General features: G+C 41.5%; 1 protein-coding gene and 1 non-coding gene across 3 annotated transcripts; one reads left to right on the top strand and one right to left on the bottom strand.

Moving 5' to 3' along the window:
- Positions 1–692: 692 nt before the first annotated feature.
- On the top strand, positions 693–20,570 carry MORF4L1 (mortality factor 4 like 1). 2 transcript variants are annotated; one of them, XM_036916078.2, is made up of 13 exons: positions 693–852; positions 5,044–5,090; positions 6,684–6,751; positions 10,033–10,149; positions 11,204–11,290; positions 12,032–12,112; positions 15,069–15,094; positions 15,557–15,645; positions 16,461–16,562; positions 17,609–17,697; positions 18,187–18,359; positions 18,603–18,687; positions 20,333–20,570. In XM_036916078.2, the coding sequence occupies exons 1-13, from the start codon at positions 813–815 to the stop codon at positions 20,415–20,417; spliced, it is 1,089 nt and encodes a 362-aa protein (XP_036771973.1). In that variant the 5' UTR covers positions 693–812; the 3' UTR covers positions 20,418–20,570. The 2 variants fall into 2 exon arrangements, with proteins under 2 accessions (XP_036771973.1, XP_036771974.1); XM_036916079.2 differs by lacking the exon at positions 10,033–10,149 and having other exon boundaries at positions 695–852.
- Positions 8,521–8,623, bottom strand: LOC118927619 (small nucleolar RNA U13). Its single transcript, XR_005030902.1, has one exon. It is a non-coding gene; the product is annotated as a small nucleolar RNA U13 (small nucleolar RNA).
- Positions 20,571–21,127: the final 557 nt, after the last annotated feature.

The raw sequence follows: 21,127 nt of genomic DNA, 5'->3' as shown, positions 1-21,127 counted from the left end.
GCTGATAATCTGCCTCAAACACGTAACGGGCGCCCTCGGTGCGGCAACGCGCAGGTGAGGGCCCACGTGGGAAAGGGCCCTTTCCGGATCTTCATCCTTAAAGAGTTTTCAAACTTTGAATTATTTTGAGTATTTTCTAAGGTTTTAAAAGGGGCGCCCTGGGCATGGTCGGCACGGCGGGTGGGGTCACGGCGATCCCCACTCCCTTCTTTGATCGCCCAGGACAGGTTCGGGCGCAGGCGGCACGGAGCCTGCAGCGGGTTGGGAGGCGCGGGGCCAGCGGAGCCAAGGGCACGAGGGTCCGGGGCTGCCGAGCGCCGGCCCGGGGGACGGCGGGGGACGCTGGCGGCCGGAGGCGAGGCCGGGCGGGTGCGGGACGGCCCCGCGGCGCCGCTCCGAGCCTCTCCACGCCCTCCAGCCGGCCGCCCGGAGGCGCTGCTCGTCTCTCTATTCCGCAGCTAGACGAACTGAGACCTCCGCCAGCCGGGACGACGCGAAGGGCCCCGGGGTCTAAGGGCCGTGGGCAGTCGGCGGGAGCCCCACCGCCCCACCCCTACCGCCGGAACTACCGCTCCCGGCGTGCCCCGCGACGGCGCGGGCACAGGGCGCGTGCGCGACAGGCCGCCGTTGGCTGGAGCGGCGGCTGCGCGGGTCGCGGGGCTGTGAGGTCTGCGGGCGCTGGCAAATCGGGCCCAGGATGTAGAGCCGGCGGTGCCTGACGGCGCGTCTGACGCGAAGCTGGGTGGGGTAGAGTAGGGGGCGGTAGTCGGGGGTGGTGGGAGAAGGAGGAGGCGGCGGCGAATCACTTATAAATGGCGCCGAAACAGGACCCGAAGCCCAAATTCCAGGAGGGTGAGTCTGGGCCCCTGGGGAGAGGGCGCCTAGCGGCGCCGGAGGGCGGTGAGCCCGCGGGGGCTGGAGCGCGGGGGCCGAGGGCCGCCGCAGGGCTTTGTGCGCGGAGGGCGCTCTGCGGCGGGCCGCTCGGGAGACCAGGCGGACGCTTTGTGCGGCCGAGGCGTTGGGGCCGAGGGGGCGCGTGGCCGAGCCTCATCAGTGCGGCGTGTTTCGAGGCCGCGGGCGTGGGGCCGGCAGCCCGTTGTAGGGACGCGGCGGCGCCATGGCGGCGGGTGGGGGCAGTGATGTGGCGCGGTTGGGGGGCGGGGGCGCCGGCCGCCTGGGGCTCGCGGGGGCCCCGGCGGCGTGGGCGGCCCGCGGCTGGCGGTCGGGGCTGCCCCGGGCCCGAGGGTGCCGCGCTGGGCGGAGGCGCCGAGCCGGCGGGTGGGCTTCGCGCCCGGGCACGAGAAGTGCGTTGTAAGATGGCGGCGCGTCATGGCCGCCGCAAGATGGCGGTCGGGCCCCGGGGCGGGGCGGGCGGGGCGCGGCGGCCGCTTTGTGCCGCCCGAGGGCCCCGCGGGAGAGTGTGGGGGCGCTGCTGGCGGAGGAGGGTGCTGTGCCTACGGCGGCGGTACGAGTGACCGTTGCCTTGAGGTCCTGTAAACACGGGAATTGAGTAATAGCCTGTGACTCACTGGTTTGAAAGTAGCTCTTTATTGGTTGGCGGTAGAACCTGGTACCTAGTGCAGGGCGGCCCCTTGCCTTTCACGGTTACAGTTTTCGCCGATTACGGTGGGGGCGTAGCCGACTTAAGATGCAGGGGAGACCTGTAGGCCAGGAGTGGCTTTGTGCCGGGGATGAGGCCGCTCCCAGGGATGCCCGGACCGCTGCAGAAATTGGCGGCCGCGGTTTCCAAACTTCATGTTGGAATTACTTTGAGTCATTTACCCAAAGCCCAAGTATTTTGTAACTTTATGGAATATTTAAGTTTTCAAGGATGTTTTGGATAATCGCTGACTCTCTTGTCTGCCTCCCTTGAGAAGGTGGGATAACTTCCCATGGATTCTTTTTTTAACCAGATGTTTCATAATAGGGATTCTTAATCTAGAGTCAGTGGATATAATTCAGGAGATCCGCGAACTTGGGCAAAAATTTTTTTTCCTATTTTCTGAAATTTGGTATTTAAATTATGCAAGTAGGGATTGCCCCGCACCTCGCTACCCTCCGGTAGTAGCAGCTTTCATATCCCAGCGTTACAGTTGTGAAAGATATATTAAATGCCATCGATGCTCTCGTTAGTTAAAAGTAAAGGTAGTTATTCGATTTTTAGCTGCACAACATCATTAAAAGAGCTCAGTATATTTTTAAATGTTTTGGTGGCTATTTTAACATAGTTGGTTTCCTATGTAATACTGTCTTACATATTTATAAAAACAGGAAAAGGCCCTTAAGCTTCATCAGGTGTCAAGGGTCCATGAAGTTGGAACAGTCAAGGGTGGCTTTCTGGAGGAAGTGCTTCAGTGCTGAAGTGGGGAGATGGTAGAGTGAGGAGGGGTAACAGCAAACTGGAAGCCCAGTGCTGCTGTGGTGAGGAGTTAGGAGAGGAGGAGCCGCGGTACCCCGTGGAGGGTTTGAAAGCTGCCCGAGAGCCGCCCTTCCTGTCGGTTTCCATATTTTTTTTTTTACTCTTGTGCTAAAGAGTATAACCATCTTCAAGAAATCGTTTTTATAAGGCAAATTCAGAGAGTATCTTGTAAGGAAGAAGGAATACTGTGTTAGTGCCAAGAGAATTATATCAAGACCCTCCAGAATTGAGTTTATGTAGTGGTGGAAAAACGAATGATCAGAAATAGTGTTTTTTCATGATTCCTTTAACTTTGGAAGTTTTTCTCATTTAATAATAATACGATATACTTTATAATGGCAGTTCTTAAATTAAGCACAGTGACTGTTCTGCAATGGATTCGTTCTTCCACCTGAAACTTAGCATAGGGCTGAGGAAGCTGTGGGGCGTGTGTGTGCTGTGAGAGGGGGAAGGCCTCCGCCTCGTCGGGGATTAAGTGACTGGCTGGTGCCGGCGTCTGATGCTCCTGGTAAGCACCAGCCGGTAGAAGGTTGGAGAATTGGAACCCCATCTACCTTTAGGACCTTGAGAGCATTTGGGCAGAATTACTTTTGTGGTTTGATAGGATTGAGAGTGGAGAACTGTTTAACCGTATCTGATAGGCTTGTTCTTTCCCCAGTTACCAGACTTTCTCTCTATTTCCATGAGAAAGGCACTCATCAATCCTGAGTCCTACTCCTCAGCTAAGTGCGTACTTCAACAGTGTCAGTGTCAGGCAGCTAGAATGGAGGGCCGAGGGCCTTAGCCTCAGTGCAGTTGTCTTTGTACCTGGAGAGTGAAGTGAGGAGAGACAGTTCTGTTTTTGGTGCTGCTGGTCATTGGTCTTCCTCATTGCGTCACCCCAGTCTCGTTCTCGCCCACAGTGCTCAGTGAGGGCTCCAGCCCACTGCTCTCCTGAGCGCCAGACAGGTACTGCTCATTTTTTGGCTCTGTTGGGGAGGAACTGTAGCCACTGTGATGCATTGCAAAATTGACCTGGAATGCGCCTGCGTTTGCTGTTGTGGCTGGTACTCCCACCAGCTTGGAAGTCACCTACGCTCCCTCTGCTTAGCTGTCCTTTATTTCTAGTTGCTTTTGGTTCAGACCTGTTTCAGCTTTTAGCCTGACTGTTGGGAGAAATCTGCTTGGTCTCCCTATATGCAGTCTCCATTGCAAGCCCTTCGTGGGCTCAGCAGCTTCTGGTTGTGGTTCTTTAGAACCGGTCACGCATTGCACAAGAAAGAGGCTGAACACAGTGAAGTTACTGTGGCTACTACAGGAGGTTCTAAGATAGGTCTGGTAAGACTTGAAAATCTGTAGTTTTAAAAACTGCTCCACGAGATTCTTGGTCAGAGTTGGGAATCCCATCAGTACAGGATAAAGTCCAGACTTAATGACTTGAAGGCATTCGTGATCTGTGTCACTTTAAATGTGTCATTTGTCCTGTACTCCAGTGGTAGTGGACTATTAATATTTAAGTAGTAATCTGATAGCATCATTTTCTCATGATTCTATGCTTTTGTACCAGTTTTCCTCTGCTTGGACCCCCTTCTCAAGTAGCTTATTGATCACTCTTACTGGTTAGAAAGCTTTAAAATAGAAAAGCCAGTGAGTTGACAACACTGCTTACTTACCAGTGTCTGCCCTTACTCTGCAGTGTTTAGCACTAAGAGGTATGTGAAAGACAGCTGGTTGAATAGATTTGCTGTAGGGCAACTATTTCAGGTTGAAGGGTTCTAAGTTACCAGTTTTGAAACTTTTAAAAGCATCAGTAATTTTTTAAAATTGTGAAACCCAGGTTGCTTTACAGTCTCTTTGGAATTGAACTATTAGGCTCTCTTAATTGGAGAGCCAAGAGGTGACAAGTACTTCTGTTACCTTTGGGTGGGCTGAAACCAAGTGGACTGGAAAGAATGTGCAAGAAATCGATTTTTTCTACAGTGAAATGTAACCTTGAGGCACCGCCAGCCAGCTGCCTGTCTGGTTGTCTGGGAAACAGGCCTGGCTTCCAGGTCTTACTCCATTCCTTTGTGTGTTTTTCCATCTTGAAGTCTTAATGGTAGGTTCAATAGTGTCAGTTCCAAACATTAGAATTCCTGCCCAGTTTTTTGTTCATTGAAGCAGCCTAGTACCCAGAACATCATTGACCACACCAGAGTCCAGGACATTAGGGGGACCTCTTTTTAAAATAAAGTACAGCCATTTCTGATGCACACTGAAATTTTGATGAACAGAATGTTTTACTTAGTTCACAGAGTGAAGGAGTTGGCAGCAGAGGTACAGGTAGAGCATGATGTCCTAAGCTTGGGAAGCATTTTAAGAACTGCACTGCAAGGTATACATTGAAACCCAATCAGTCCTATCAGGTAGCTACAGTAGGTTTTGTTTATTTGGCTTAAATAGATTGACATTCTAACCCATTGTTTTTTGTTTACATCAGATATTAAGGTGTTTCGGTTGTGGGATACTACTGAAGTTTGATCTGTGCATAGTCTTACCCACTTTACTAGTGTTTTACACCATTAGTACAAGAGTAGTGGCTCTTGGGTGGGACCCTCAAACGTGCAGGGAAATGACTGCTAACTCAGTGCTTTTTAATTTTACAGGCGAGCGTGTGCTGTGCTTTCATGGACCTCTTCTTTATGAAGCAAAGGTAGGAAACCCATTTTCCTTTGAGAAGTTAGCCAGAACTAGTGGTTGTATCTCAGCTTAATACTAGCTTTTGTTGGTTGGTAGCTTTAGTAAGAGAGCTGCCTTTTCCATGAACTCCTAGTTACAGATTCCCCAGCTTGTTTGGGGGTCTTACCTGCTTGCTTAGCAGACCAAGAAGAGCGTTGCTGCCTTGCCATCGTCTCGCCGACCCACAGACCCAGCGGCTGGAAGGAGCGTTTGAAGGGAAGATGGAAGATTGGTTGAATGTGGGGGCAAATAGCATTGTGCACTTCCTTATTTGTGAGAAAATACTGCCAAAGTCAATTTAATATCCATATATAGTGTGCTGAGTAAGCACTGAGCTAATTACATTGTTAAAGATTAAAAGCTGCCATTAAAAGCACGTTTAACTTTCTTGGTTTGTCCAGCAAAGTTGGAACTGGGGGCTCCCTTTGCTGTGCAGCAGTGTTCGTTTCGTGCTCAGTACATGCAGATGGATTCACATTAAGCCAAAGTGGGATAATGCATTCCAGAGTAAAAATTGTTTTCAGTGTTTTGTTTCTGGTAACTTTTTTAGCACAAGTATTACTCATATTTTTCTTTTTAATGAACATGGTATACAAAACAGTATATTGTTCAGTTAAACAGTTGTAAAGGGTCAGTGTGACTAATAAGCATTTTTACTATTTACATGTTTTGAATACATAAATATGTGTTTAAAACGTTCTGAAGGGGCTGAATTTGGATTCATGGAGGTAGTCAGAAACTTATGTGTATGTACATGTATTGTAATAAAGTGCTAATACTGTATATGTAAATTATGAGTCCTATTGATCATTTATTTCTCTGAATGTTATTTTGTTGTGTCAGTTTCTGGCAAAGTGTACCTAATTGGCAGGTTTTTCTTGGGCAGCAAATGCACTGGTGAACAGCAGCTTAAGTGGCTATTAGAACAGCTTAGATGCTCGTAGTTCTCTTGGTTTACCTAAGATAAAACTAAATACAAAACTAGGTAGTCGTCGCTTACATAGTTAATGACTTCCTTCAATAAATTCTAATGTGTTCAGCTGCTTTTAAGAACAACATGAAATGTGTATAATCTGTCACTTTGCTAGTTGCTGATAGCCTGCAATAAAAGAAGTTAATTCCATTATTTCATAAGCTAATGAAATTTCTTAATAATATGGTATAAATATCTTTCTTCAGTTAAACTTGTTTTGAAACACTGTTTCTGGCTAGACTTTGCAAAAGCACAGACATAGCTTTCCTTAGCTGTTCTCAAATAGCTTGTGTAACCCACCAACTTCAGGTTTAAGGGTGACCAAATTTTATACTTATCTGTTCTTCAGCTTTATTGGACAAGCTCCAGCAAATTGACTATTCGACAGTTTTATAACTCTTAATATGTAAGTAGTCTGAAAGATTAATGTTCTTTTAGAGAGCCTTATTTTGTTGTGTTCATTTTGGCCACCAAAGAGTTTCAGTGTGCAGAGTGTCTAAAAAATCTGATACTTCAAAATTATCCAGGTAGTCACATCTCATCTCTTTTTGTAAAAAAAATACTTCTAAGCCATCTTTTCCTTTTTTGTTGCAGTGTGTAAAGGTTGCCATAAAGGACAAACAAGTGAAATACTTTATACATTACAGTGGCTGGAATAAAAAGTGAGTATTAGATCTTCAAAAGCAATGTTTTACTACAGTTAGCAAGGTAGCATGTTGTAGGTGTCTTGGGCCTATGTTTTTAATTGTACAGTTTCAGTACATAGTGAAGCAAGCATGAACCGTAGTATGAAGAAAAGATGATAGAAATTAGGATTTGCAGCCATTTTAAAGTCTTTGGTTAAAGGTATTTCTTTTGTTCTGGTGTAAGTAAGGTCTACTCATTTGACAACCAACTGCTTTTTTCTGGTTTTGGTGCATTTCAGAAGTTTGAGTTTTTTGCCTTAGCAAAACCTCAGTAACTATGTTACTTCAAAAAGTTATTCTCCAAGCTAGTTGGATTTTTCTGTCTAGCAAGGGAAAAGAATAAAGGTACGCTAATTAGGAAGTAAGGATCATTTCTGTTTTGAATTTCTGAAATGTAAGAGAGAGTGATTTCACGCAATTCTCGTTTTAGCATGTGTACAGAAATATAATTAGAGAACCTAGTCTTCCACCCTGACGAGTTATATACCATGTTTTTTTTTTTTTTAAAAGCAGTGGTATATTAATGTGTTACCGGGAGTGAACAGTGGTTGCAGCTTGAATACATTCCAGAATGCCCAGCCGGTGGAGCTCTTACCCAGTGATAGGTCTTTCTCCTTAGGGCCCACAGCCATATGTGATAATGTGTTTATTTTTGATACTTGTAATAGGATCACCTGTAATTTTTGCTATGAGAGGTCGTACGTGACTGTTAATAGTGGTATGTGTCCTTCAAGGATGGCACTGCTGGAAAGCATGGCACTTCAGTTTTCTAGTGCCTTTTAACAGACTTGTCACCTGGGCGGCGCTCTGCCACCTGCTTCTCCCTGTGATCAATACTGTTGATCGATGCTATGGAAAGAAGTTTTCTCTGGACGTTTGCTGGCCCTGTAAATTGCGCCTTGGTTCATACAGCGCCCTGTCCAGGTGACTAACCCAGTTTATTCGTTAGGAAATTTTTTTACAAAATGCTTTTAGCTAAGAAGAAATACCATCCCCTAACCTTTTTTTTCCATTAGTATAACTGTAGAAAGGTGGAAATCTAAAATGTATAAAAAAGCACACTGAACTTCACAACTTACAATGATTAAAGTGTTTGTAATAATGATAGGTAATACCAGTAACTCAAAGTGGCCCTGTGAGCTTTCATTTTAAATATTGAGAATTGGGAAAATAATGGAGGAAAAAAACCTACTTTTGGGTTTATAAAAGTAAACTTAGTTTTAAGTGTGATTTCAGTATTAATGCTAAATTGATTATGATACTCAGGAAAGTTTATCTTATGGCTCCTAGTGTTTTTTTTTTTTTTTTTAAACAACAGAATAAATCCACTTGTATTTGTTTACTTTTCATGAAGTTTAAATCCTTGAAGGGTATTCTGTGTCCAGTGGCCTTAGTGGGAAGGTTGCTTCGGAATTTGGTGGGAACCCTGCCACTCCTTCCCTGAGCACGCGTTACCTCCCCCAGGTGACTCTGGTTTGCCACCAGGGGTCGCTGTTGTTCTTGGCTTGGTGCACAGAGGCGCATCCCTTGGCCAGGGAGAACTGTTTCGTCTCATGCATAAACACCTTCAGTGTTAAGAAGAGCTGTGTTCTCCCTCTGGTTCTGGCCTTGGACCACAGCCTTCCAGACATACGTGTTGGTTTAGAAGTCTAGTTCCCAGCAGGCTCCACAGGCTCCAGGGTGGTGGGAAGAGCTCTAGTGTGTATTACGGTTTTCTGTTTGTTTGTTTATTTATCCATTTTCCCAGTCGACGTGTAATGTGCTGACATCATAACAAGGTTTGAGGGAGGCACATGTCATGCAAAATTATGAACACCCACTCATCATGCTTATGAACTACAAAAGGATCTCTTTCCTTTCAAATAAATGAAATGTTAAAACTTCCAGTCTTTTTATTAGGTATACTTTACATGTTGGTATTCTATCAGTAACAGGTGAACTTAAGAAGATTACAATATGGAGAATTTCAGTTCTTTACAGGAAATAGAATATCTTACTTATGCATATATTATGTATGGGAAAGTTAAAGTCTATCCAAGAAATCAAAAACAGCAAATTCATGGGCTGGGTCTGCTTCCAGCACCACGTGTACTTTGAAATAATTATTTCAGTATTTCATCTTAGTAGCTGTGGATGTAGCTTTTGTGCTTAACCTCTCGAGTAATATTTTGTATAAAACTACATGTAGTTGATGAATAGCTGTTAAGTGGCATTTGTAACTTATGAGATACTGTGAAAGTACCACATGCTTGTATTTTTGAAGTTGATGGGTTCAAAATAAATCACTGCTTTTTTTCTGTTATACTCCAGTAATGCAAATAAAAAACTTGCATAGGTTTTGTTTTATTTTTTGTTTTCAGCTAATTGATCACTCCTTGGAAAAAAATTAAAAATGGCAGTAAATGTTAATCTTCATTAATATATGTTGGGGAATATTAATAAACAAGGGTGTATTTTTTGTCACTGATTTGCTGTGTAGATAAATATACATAATTTTGGAAAATTTGATCTTAGTATTTAGGAAAGCCTTTCGATAAACCCATTTTGAAAGGGAGAGGAATTATTATGCAGATGCCAGCAAGTGTATTGTATTTTTATTTAATGCTGTGTATTTAATTGGTGACTTTGGGGTTGAGTGACAGGCTACCCTTAGGAAATTGTGAGATTCCTTTATGCTTGACCTGCACATATAAAGGTTTCTGCATGTTTGGCCTTCATTTACTACCCTAGTAGTAAAGTTCCTCAGAGCAAAAGGTGGTGCTTTATTTTCCTGTAGTTCAGTTACATAGCTCCTGACATAGAAAAGCTGTAGAGTTGACTTGGTTTTTAGATCAGGGTGCTTATTTAGAGGCATTTACATCAGAGGGGGAAGAGATTTGCAAGGTTCTGAAATGGAAATTTGTGGTAAACTCAATGTACTGCTCCCTTTCATTTAGAGAGAATTGGAATGGATACAAGTGGACACATCAATAAAAACAAGGTCCTCATTTTGCAAATGGTTGGTAGATACCTTACTTTTAGAAATTCATACAGCAAAAGCCCAGTCTCCAAATTAGAATTTTCTTAAATCTCAGTAAATATTATATACTTTTTTCAAAAGCACAGTAGTTAGTAAGGTATTTTCAGTATTTCAAGATATTGGAATTTGTTGACACAGAGACATTTAAATATTCCATTTGTAAGTAAATCTTAATAAAGCTAAACTAAATTCTGCGCCTGGTCACTGAGATCACTCTGTACTGTGCTGTCTGTATCAGAAGTGCTGTGAGGCCCAGGCGCTCTGAGAAAACTCTGAAGACACGTGAGGATATGGTAGCCCTTTTTCCTGTTCCTGAAGGAGCTCCCTCAGTACACCACCCCCTCCTGACCTCTAGGTAAATGCATGTTTTAAAGTTTTCTCTAGGAGATCATGTTGAGGGGTGCTTTCTGTTGAGTTAGTCTCTGTCTGGCTATCTTGCATAAGAGGTCGGAGGTGGGAAACGATTAAATAGAAGACTGAGGATACACCTAACGGTGTCACTAAAGGAGCTCCCTCAGCAGGAGAAAAGAACCACTTGACCTGAAAAGTTACCCGTCCTGAAGAAATAGCTTTTGGTTTTCCCCTTTGGGAAAAAGCACATCAGAAATCTTGTTTTAAAAGAGCTTTTCTAAGTGCCAGAATGCTTTAGCAAATAGATACTTAAGAGAGTGGTTGGCTCTGCCTCTTGGGGATCAGAAAGGCATCTTTCTGGTAATGCTGTGAACACATATGCATTTGTGAGTGAGTGGGGGTTGCAGATGGTGACGCCTGATAAAGCCTTGTGACACTTTAATTTGCAGTCGTACCTGAAGCAGTTAGGATGGTATTTGAGTGCTGTAGACCTGATATGTGCCTGACATACCTTGAGTACTTTTAGCATGTCAGACTCTCAAGGGTTTTGTGCATGTATTAATTCTAACAACTCTACAAGAATATGTCCTGTTAACTCCATTTTACAGGTGAGGCTAAAGCACAGAGTCCTGTAACTTGACTTTTGCACATAGCTAACTAGCCATTTTAGGTCTTCAAGTCAGCTTTTTATGGGCTCCTGTGCTTCATTTTTTGGGAATTAAAATTCTCTGTAAGACAGTTTTTTGTCTGTAAGGGTAATTTCTTAGGAACTCGTATTAAATGCCATGCTCTAATGCTATTTCAAAAAACGATTTGAATAATCTGATGTTGGACTCTGGCAATTTAGATTTGGGATGCTACTTTTGAAAATAATGACGTTTGCTTCCTTAACATTTTTTTCACTAGCATTTGATTTTAGTTGAAAATGAATTTATAGTGTCAGTTCATCAGATTATTTGCAGAGAAATCCAAAGTCTTGCTTCTTGGATCTCTAAAAAACAATTGGAGGACAGAGTCTGAATAGTAATGAAAATATTTTTGAATGTTTTCTGTTTCAGTTGGGATGAATGGGTTCCAGAAAGCAGAGTGCTCAAATATGTGGACACCAATCTGCAGAAACAGCGAGAACTTCAGAAGGCCAATCAGTAAGTTTGTTTTGCAATATGAGTATGAAGAGAAATGCTGTCCATTTTCAGAAACGGAGTGAACAGTAGAAATCATGTTGGCTGCCTGCCTGTAAAATGACTACTGTTAACCTGCTAGCTGTCCTGTTGCATCTTTGACCTGAAGTGATCAGAGAAACCTTTCCAAGGTGACAGCGTTAGCACACTTGTCATTTCTGTCCTTGGACGGGGAGGTGCACAGGCGGGGTGGTGGTGGGGCTTTGTGTTGGTGCAAACTCACTGTTAGCTCAGCTGTGCGGAAGGCACACCAGGTGGAGGGGGAAACAAGGAGAAAGGGAGCATCCCGTTATCCTTCACCCCTGAAAGCACATTGAGGAAAGGAACTCTTAGGACTGTGGTCTATAGGGTTTTTACTTGAAAGCTTGAAATACATATCAAGAAAATTGAAATGATAAAACAGGATCAAATAAACATTGGGGTTGGTGAAATCCAAAATGGAAATGGAATCTTCAGTCATGACTCACAGTTATAGTGTCCTCTTACTGCATGTATTCTAATTTTGGTGGATGTAGAAGAGCAAAACCGAGGCCTTTCTATTCTTCCTGTATTAAATTGTTTGTGTTTTGTAAATTATCTTTGCCCAACTTGTTTCTTGGTACCAGAATATATATATAGACTGGGGACCTCAGTTTAAATATAAATTTCACAATGGAATCACGCTGGCACAAATTTCTGATGATTTCATTGACATTATTTTTGAAGGGAGCAGTATGCAGAGGGGAAGATGAGAGGGGCTGCCCCCGGAAAGAAGGCATCTGGTCTGCAACAGAAAAACGTTGAAGTGTAAGCTCTCACATTGGCTGTAATTTTGCATTGTTTATAAATGGAACTCAGACTTGATACCCATTATCATGTACTAGGATTTATTGAAAATGGGAACTGGAGCATTGTTTTAAGTTGAAAAATGCCAGTAAGAATGCCATTCTTGGTGTTAGGTTGTTGAAAATACATACTAATGGCATTAATTTTTTATCTTACCAGGTATTTTAATTCCCCTCCTTTTTTGTTGCGGTAAAATATACATAACAAAATCTACCACTTAACTCGTTTGTAAGTGTGTAATTCTGGGGTGTGAAGTACATTGAAGTTGGATGTGTAAATACATACATGCATGTAGTGTGTTTTCTTCAAGCGTGATACTGAATTATCAATAGGACACAAGTTTTGAGATTTTTTGGAAGTAGATGTGCTTTTTCTGTAGTGTTAAAAATTTATATAAAGTTTGATTCCTCTCTGGAAACCCATGGTGAGAACATGTGTTGTTTCATATTCCCCCACCCCCAAGATGTTAACTCCTAAGATTTAGAACGTCTTGAGGATGAGCCTGTGTGGAAGTCATGTGCACATACACGGGTGTATATGTATCTGAATGTCAGTGTAGGAGCACTACCTCCCTATCAAAGAACATGAATTATCAAAACTTAGTGAAAGGTAATTTTATTTCCTGCCCCTTGGGTATTTTCATTTAAGATTAGGTAGTTTTCATGAGTGGTCATGTGCTTCTCATCAGAGGGTCAAAACTGACACTCTAAATATGATTTCTCTAAGGCAAGGTTGTGCATTTGTCCTTGAAATTACATTCTGCTGATTTTAGAGTCAGTGGTCGGATTTTACTACCTAAAAGTTAGGTATTAGTAATGAAGATAAATTGGTTTCGAAGTGTTTTGGTGAGAGAAAATTGGTCTGGTGAGTAGGTATGTTACTCTGCAGGTGGCCTGTTGCTTTTGGTGGTAAGTAGTAGTTTTCCATGATCTGGTTCTTTGGGGAACTGCTGTGTAGTAGCATGCATTAGCATTTATTCGCAGCTGAGCCTTACAAGGCAGCAAATTTCTCATGTGCAGAGAGATGATGGGTTTTTATCAGTAGTGTAATTTTCTGGTTTACTGCCAATTCTTTATCATAGTGCTAAAAGGTGTTACAAAAATCTTATCCAGGTAAGTAATAGGCCCCAAAATTACTGGTATTTGCATGTAAATACTGCACAGTTTTGATGACAAAAACAATGGTTGAGTAAGTATATGAAGTAATACTTTTTAGAATTGCAAAATTTCCATCCTTGAACAGAGGCAGAGGGACTGCTTCAGATTGACTCTTGAGTCTTGTGAGGGATTGTGAGTGAGTCTTGGGTCTTGTTAGTAAGCAGGTCAAGACGTTATGTTCAGGCTCACCTTTTAGATTCCCTTTGTCAAGACATGGAACTTAATATTTCTCTAGGAGCTGACCTTTTCAGTGGGAAAACATGGTTTTTTGATAAAATGATAATCTGAGAGCTTAGACGGCATTGTGAATTTTTAAGAATTGCTCTTTCTTGGTAGACTAGGAAGTCTGTTTTAAAAGTATTGGGGAGCCAAGCCTGGTGATTTTTTTTTTAATGCTTTGATATGAGCTTTCAATGTAATTTTTATGTCCCTACTCCACCTTTAGTGTTTGGTAATTGTCTGTAACTTTCTCTGACTATGCATAAATTTAAGTACATCTGATTAGAAAGTATGAGGACCAGATGTACCTTTACTGTGTGGACATTTAGGTCTCTAGTGCTTTCCTTTCCAAGCCAGTGCTGTGAGCTGTTTCTTGTTGGCACTTGGGTTTCCCAGGCTGTGTAGTGGTGTTGGCTGCCAAGTGGAATGACTTTTCTGAAGAGTGACTTAGGACTTCAGTTAGTCTCTAAAGTAAATTGAATCTTAACAGCTTACATTCCAGCTACATAATACTTAGTCATGGGGTGAAGAAGTAGGAATACAGACAGATCCCTAGCAGTTGTGTGAAATCTGTCGCACAGTTTGAGAAACTAGTTTGTGTGTTTGATGTAACAAACAAGAAGATTGAAGCAAGAATGTCTAGGATTCTTTACTGCTGTGATCCACTGAAGTGTGGGATCTTTACCTTAGAGTTGGGATCAGCTGTGAGTATTTTTTCTTTAATTTTATGGGATAGGATAAATGGGTAAGGGATGAATATAAGGGCTCTTGGCTTTACTTGGTCCCCATGTGTTCTTGACATGTAGAAGTAAAAGTTCATGGTTTAATCTGACCCAGAAATACTCAGGTGTTCTGGTATAGGCCCAACAGACATAGTCCATAGTCATGGGCTTTGTTAAGTATTTTCCTTGTATTCCAGAAATAGTGTGAAGTCAAAATAAGTGATTTATTGTTGGGCAGTATATAAATAGACAAGCTAAGTTGCTATCAGAGATAACCAAGAGGAAGGAGACATTAGCTTTGTTCTACACAGGGGAGAATGGGGTATTTGGTGTTGGAAAGGAGGGAAGATAGAGAAGAAATAAAGTGAAACTGGGTTTGGACCAGTGAGAATGGAACAGTGGATTGGTCTTAAAACATGCAGATCTGAAATCAAATTGGGTTGGTTGTGTAGTAATTGGCAAAAATATTTTAACCTTTGGAATTTTGGCGGGGGTGTGGAACTAATAATGTAATACTCTAGTTTATATATATATGTGTGTGTGTGTGTGTGTGTGTAACTTGTATGCTATAAACTTATAAATAATACAACCCTGGAAAGTAGCCTCGGTGTGTTTGGCTCATTTTTCTGTGTTGGAGGGACATGTGAACTGAGCCAGCTATTGGGAAAATCGTGTTTGAGCAGGAAGCTACCCACTGCCTGACCTTATGACCCAAGGCAATATTTCTCTGAATTTAACCCTGCTAAGGGAACTTAGAGGCAGTGTGTTACTAGCAATAATTACTTACCTTTCTTTCTCCTTTTTCCCTTTTCCTTTCAGGAAAACAAAAAAGAACAAACAGAAAAGTAAGAATATTACCTTTGTTAAAGTACATTAGTTTACAGTTCTTAATTCTCTGTTAAATGTTAAAAGTCAGGAAGCTTTAGAACAAGTGTATCACGTTTGCAGAGGGGGTATCACATTGAGTCACAGCATGTTGTGGAGTGAGGCCCAGAGGCCCAGCTGCAGTGCTCTTGCCTGTGGAGAGACGTGCAAGCAGCTGTTCCCATTTAATAAATGAACGGTGGTAATGTTACAAAATGTCATTTTACACTAAATGTCTGGTAGAGCTGTTCATTATAGTTATGTTTTTGGTGGGAATATGATTCTTTAATGTAGATTCAAAGGTACAACATATATCTTTTATGTAACGTATATCTGTATGTAATGGAGAAACGAAAAGAGAGGGTGTGTTGTGAGACTGTTTTCCTTAAAAGAGCTTCTCATTAAGCTAAAAATGTCCCCTCCTCACTCCCAAATTTCTGTAGCACCTGGAAATGGAGATGGTGGCAGTACCAGTGAGACACCTCAGCCGCCTCGCAAGAAAAGAGCCCGAGTAGATCCAACTGTTGAAAACGTGAGTTTTTCCTTAAGTTTACACACGTTAGAATTGCTAGTCATGTTATGACATAATAAAATAGTCATAGAACTTTAAGTCTCAAAAGGATTGACAACATGGGTCACACTGAATGGTTGAATGTGTTCCAGGATGATTTAACAAACTCATGAACAGTACCACGGAAGCCTCTGAGCTCCACATACACGTGTGTGGGTTATAGTAGTTTAGAATTCTTACATACGTGGTAAGATGTGTTATTTCAAGTTTATAATCTCCAGAGTTTGGATTTGATAATAGGGCTTTAGTTTTTAGCTGATACAGCTTACATTTCTGACGCAGGGGTCTTAAAGCAGTCGTATACTTACAAACAGTGGTATGTTCTGAAAATTAGGCAGCTTTGGGCAGTTACAGAAGAAAGACTTCATCAGAAGTCAGTACGTCTAACTTTATGCATTAAAGACGTAGCTTAAGATATTTGTGTTTGGGATAGTCATTAGATGCTGACAATAAATACGAAAATACAGAGTTAAAGTGTGTCAAGTCAGTATTTACTTACAGAAGAAAAGGAAATTTTCTGAAGAATTTTTGCCTTCACACGAAAAGGCACTGAATAGAGCAGTTACCTGTTAAGATAGGATTCTTTTTTCCCACCATTTAGCTGTATGGCCTTTTCATTTACAATTTTTGAAATGACAAAATTCCAGCATCCGCTTTGAAGACTTGAAAATTAGTTTATACCCAGGGCATCTAAAGGTTGAGAAAAGCCCCGTCTTTCAGAGTTGCTATTCAGCAAGAAAAGACAGAATTTTAATATCCCTCCTTTTTCTATTTAGGAGGAAACATTCATGAACAGAGTTGAAGTTAAAGTAAAGATTCCCGAAGAGCTGAAACCGTGGCTTGTTGATGACTGGGACTTAATTACCCGGCAAAAACAGGTAACTTGACAGCTACAGCAGATGTGATCTATATGGTAAGTTCCTGCTAATGTGGAGGCAGGGTGTTGTCTTTAAATTGACGAGTATTATTTTAATTCAGAGACAACAGCTTGGTTATCAGAAAGAATGACTTGGAATCATATGTTTTATATGTGAGTTTATAATGATAAAAGAAAGGTGGAGATAACTCGTTTCTGGAGGTTGCTTGGGCAGAGAAATCATCCTAAATTGATGAAGACAAAGAAGGATGTGTTTCCTGTCTCACTCTTAACTGGAAGTGGGACATCTCACATATGTCATTGCTAACAGAATGTATTAGGGACCTCACAGTACCTCTGCAAGGTATTTATGGCCTCCAAAAGGACCTGAATCAAATTAAGCGCTTAGGTCTAACGCTGACGTACAGGACGCAGTGACACGAGGTACGTGTTTAACATCATAGTACAGAATGAGTAGCTCTGGGGAACAGGTGATGGGTTTCTTCCAGCACGTGTGGGGGCAGAGCAGGGGAAACAGGACTTCTGCAGAGGGTTGTGAGATTTAATGCAACATGACGTGGACGGCACGTGATTCTTGACTTGGCTCTGGAGCTGGGCTGTGAGGACTCAGATCTGGCTCTGCCGCCTGCTGTGTAAGCTGGGACGTGCTACTTGGCCTTGCGCTTCAGTTTGCACATGAGGTGGAGTAATGGTCCCTACCTCAGTACTGACACAAGGGTGAAGAGAGAATTCACATGAATGCTTCATTCAGACATAATGCATAGGTCCAGTTGTGTGTAGTGATAGTGTCCTGTAGGTCGTTACCTGTCTTGGGATCTGTAAAGTGGGGCATGCTTCAGAGCATGGCAGCCACTGGCCATCCTGGCACATAGCAAATCTGGCTAAATGTTTGCTTCCTTTGCCACGTTAGCTGCTTTTCAAGTGCTGAATGGTACCGTTTCTATGTCGTCGTACTGTCAGGTGGTCTTGTATTGTGTGAGAACTTTCCTGGGGTAATTTTCCTTTAAAAAGAGAATGCTGGTGTTCAGGTGTGTTTTGTTTTCATAGCTCTTTTATCTTCCTGCCAAGAAGAATGTGGATTCCATTCTAGAGGATTATGCAAATTATAAGAAATCTCGAGGAAACACAGATAATAAGTAAGAATATATACATCTTTAAAGTATCTTTCAGATATTCTTATTTCCCAATAAATCATCTGAAACATGTACTCTAAAATAATACCAGAAACTGCCAAAATAGAATTTCATTGAGGCTAAGGGCATGGGGGTGTCAGGTTGTCTAATCTAGTAAACCTTCTTAAAGGGCCAGATAGTAGTTACTTTAGGTAAAATAAAAGATATTATGTGTAAGACATATACAACCATTTAAAAAAATTACTTGAAAATCTGAAAACCATTATTAGCCTGACAGCTATAGTTTGCTCACCACTGATTTATTTCTGGAATTGATTTCTTGTTCTCTTGTTAGATCCCAGTTTTTTAAAAAACCTGTTTGGTAAAGGTTCATTGTCATTAATAAGTTCAACCTTTAACTTAAACTTTTGCTATTGTGTTGGCTGCATTAATCTCCATCTCAATTCTTTCAGTGAACTGCTTTGAAAGTAGATGTGTTTGTTCATTTATCAGGGAATATGCTGTTAATGAGGTGGTGGCAGGGATAAAGGAATACTTCAATGTAATGCTGGGCACTCAGCTGCTCTACAAGTTTGAGAGGCCGCAGTATGCGGAAATCCTGGCGGATCACCCTGATGCGCCCATGTCCCAGGTGTATGGAGCACCACATCTTCTGAGATTGTTTGGTAACGAGCCATTTTTGTCTTTCCTTGTGGCTATCAAGGGGTAACAAAATAACATTCTAAAACGGTGATTTTAGTTTGAACTTCTGTCTGAAATGTCAAGTATTAAAATGGTGAAAGGTTTGAGTTCTGAAACCATGTATTTTAAAGGAATTTGTGGTAGTTGAACTGCTCGTCTAGTTAAGATCCGTGCTTCTGAAAGTGCTGCCTGGCGTGTGACTGACTGAGCTCTTTTCCTTGAAATAGTCCGCATTGGCGCCATGCTGGCCTATACTCCTCTGGATGAGAAGAGCCTTGCTTTGTTACTGAATTACCTTCATGATTTCCTCAAGTAAGTCTGTAAGAGTGTGCTTGACATTAAAATGTATTAGTGCCATAGGGTGACGATTACTCTGTAGGTTGGCACGATGGTGGCCTTGGCATAGGAGTAGGTGAGCTGGTAATTGACCGATACAAGTGCAGAAGTACAGGAGTTTCACATGATGAATTGGAATGTACAGGTATTGGAACAGTGTGGGGGAATGATGGGGTACCTAGTAGATGGCAATATGAATAACAGGCTGGTCTTCAGAAGGAAACAAAGTTAAATGCACACTTAACTGTCATGCACCAAAATTCTAGGTGAATCAAAAATTTGAATCTAAAATTAAAACTGTTAAGGTAATGAAGGAAAAAATTACCATTTTTATGATATTTGTAGTGAGAGAGGTCTTTCTAAAAATTAATATGTTAAGTTATTGATAAGCTAGACTATATAAAAATATGTGATTAAAATATTCCCTTAAAGATGAGGGGAATACATTACATGGTGAAGGGCTAGTATCTTTTGTACACAAAGAAGAATTCTTAATAATAAAAAAATGAATCAACTATAGGGGAAAGGAAAGTAGGATATTGGAAATTCACAGAAGTGGCAGTACAAAGGGCTATTAAAAACATGTTCAATATTGTGATAATATATCTAGTGTCAAAGATTGTTCTACAGGTTTTTGGGGGGGCATTTTGACAAAGCTTATTATTTCAAATGTGCCTTATCCTTTGGGTGGACAGTTAAGCTTCTGAGAACTTACCCTATAGAAGTCAGTGTACAAAGATTTCCAAGTATGTTTATTGCATTGGCTTTTTTTATAATAGTAGAAATTTAAACAGCCTAGCAGCTGTTAAAGGGATGAAGTAGGTCTAAGTACGCTTACCAGCTAAGGTGTCTATGTTGTGTCTTTTAAAAAACAAGGTGCTGTAGAAAGTGTAGTACCTCCCCGCTCATAGAGAAATGCATTTATGGTTTTGGAAGAGACCTGGTGTAGTGTGGGCCACATTTAACCAGGATCATTTCGTGTGGTGGGAGGGAAGATTAAAGTTTAAAGTTTCTACTTAATTTATTTCTTAATTTGAATTTTCTTAAATGACATTGTGTTACAGTAACCAATTTTAAGCATGACAGCATGGGCCTGGGAATCTAGACCACTTTATAGTCCTCACTCTACCAGTGATAAATATCCTCATCCTCAATTTCTTTATTAAATAAAAGTGTCTTAGACTTGACGTCTCAGGACCCTCTGATATTTACGGTGTTCCATTTTGAGTTTAAACTTGAAACTTATCTATTTCTGAATATATTTAATGTAGTGAATTCCAAAGAGCTAAAGAAAACACTTAGATACGTTATTCTTATAAGATACCAAACAGCATCTGTTTCTTAAATACAGTCCGAGCTGTCACGTTGGTATTCTGAGGACAATTGTTCTTTTGCTGTTTGGAATAAGGGGAGTCACTGTGGACTTCATTGCTGTATGCACCGTTGTCTGGTGTAAAACCCTACTTACCTGAGTTGTGATTACATGGCTTTTCTGTGAGGTTGTGATCATTTTAATATATGTTAAGAGAGCTTAGTGCAATTTCTGTATATAGTGAATGAGAAGAGATATGGATTAAGATAGTTTTTAAATCTTTGTGATGAATAACATTTTATTTTTTAGGTACCTGGCAAAGAATTCTGCGACTTTGTTTAGTGCCAGCGATTACGAAGTGGCCCCTCCTGAGTACCATCGGAAAGCGGTGTGAGGCACTGGCCCTCAACGCCTGATCTCTGTAAACACATTTTTTGTTCTGGTCCTCTGTACAAATGATGTACTTTGAAAATGTTAGTGTATAACAGAATCAATGTTTGTTTTCTGTTTGATTTTAAACAGAGAAAATAAAAGGGGTTACAGCTCCTTTTTTCTTTTCTTTTTTCTTTTTCTTTTTTTTTTTTTTTCATTTCAAAGTTGCTACCAGTGTATTCAGTGATGGACAACAGAGACATACTGTAGAGTGTTTTATTGCCTAGTTGACAAAGCTGCTTTTGAATACTGGTGGTTCTCTTCCTTTGACACTACGCACTTTTATAATACGTGTTAATGCTATATGACAGAATGCTCTGATTCTAGTGCCAAAGGTTCAATTCAGTGTGTATAACTGAACACGCTCGTCCATTTGTGCTTTTTTTTATGGTGCTTAAAGAGCCCATCTTCTGCAAGTCATCCATGTTCCTTAGGCATTTTATCTTTGCTCAGATTGTTGAATGGTGGCTTGTTTCATGGTTCTGTGTTTGTGTCTAATGCACGTTAACTTGACGGACGCAATGCGTTGTGTAGCTAGTTTTCTGGAAAGTCAACCTAGGAATTGTTTTTCAGATCTTCAATAAATTTTCTCTTTAAATTTCAAAGAGCAATGTGCTTGTGTGGATGCATTATAAAACTTCTGTCTGTTGTGTATTTCCTGTGTTTAGACAG

This window comes from Manis pentadactyla, chromosome 18, assembly GCF_030020395.1.
Source record: "Manis pentadactyla isolate mManPen7 chromosome 18, mManPen7.hap1, whole genome shotgun sequence".
Taxonomy (NCBI): domain Eukaryota; kingdom Metazoa; phylum Chordata; class Mammalia; order Pholidota; family Manidae; genus Manis; species Manis pentadactyla.
The sequence above is the reverse complement of the archived record's forward strand: the minus strand, read 5'-3'. Positions and strand labels throughout refer to the sequence as shown.

Coding starts and splice junctions, on each gene's coding strand:
- MORF4L1 (XM_036916078.2), top strand. CDS start 813: ATGGCGCCGAAACAGGACCCGAAGCCCAAATTCCAGGAGG. Junction 12,113..15,068: donor CAACAGAAAAACGTTGAAGT/GTAAGCTCTCAC, acceptor TTTTCCTTTCAG/GAAAACAAAAAAGAACAAAC. Junction 18,688..20,332: donor TACCTTCATGATTTCCTCAA/GTAAGTCTGTAA, acceptor TTTATTTTTTAG/GTACCTGGCAAAGAATTCTG.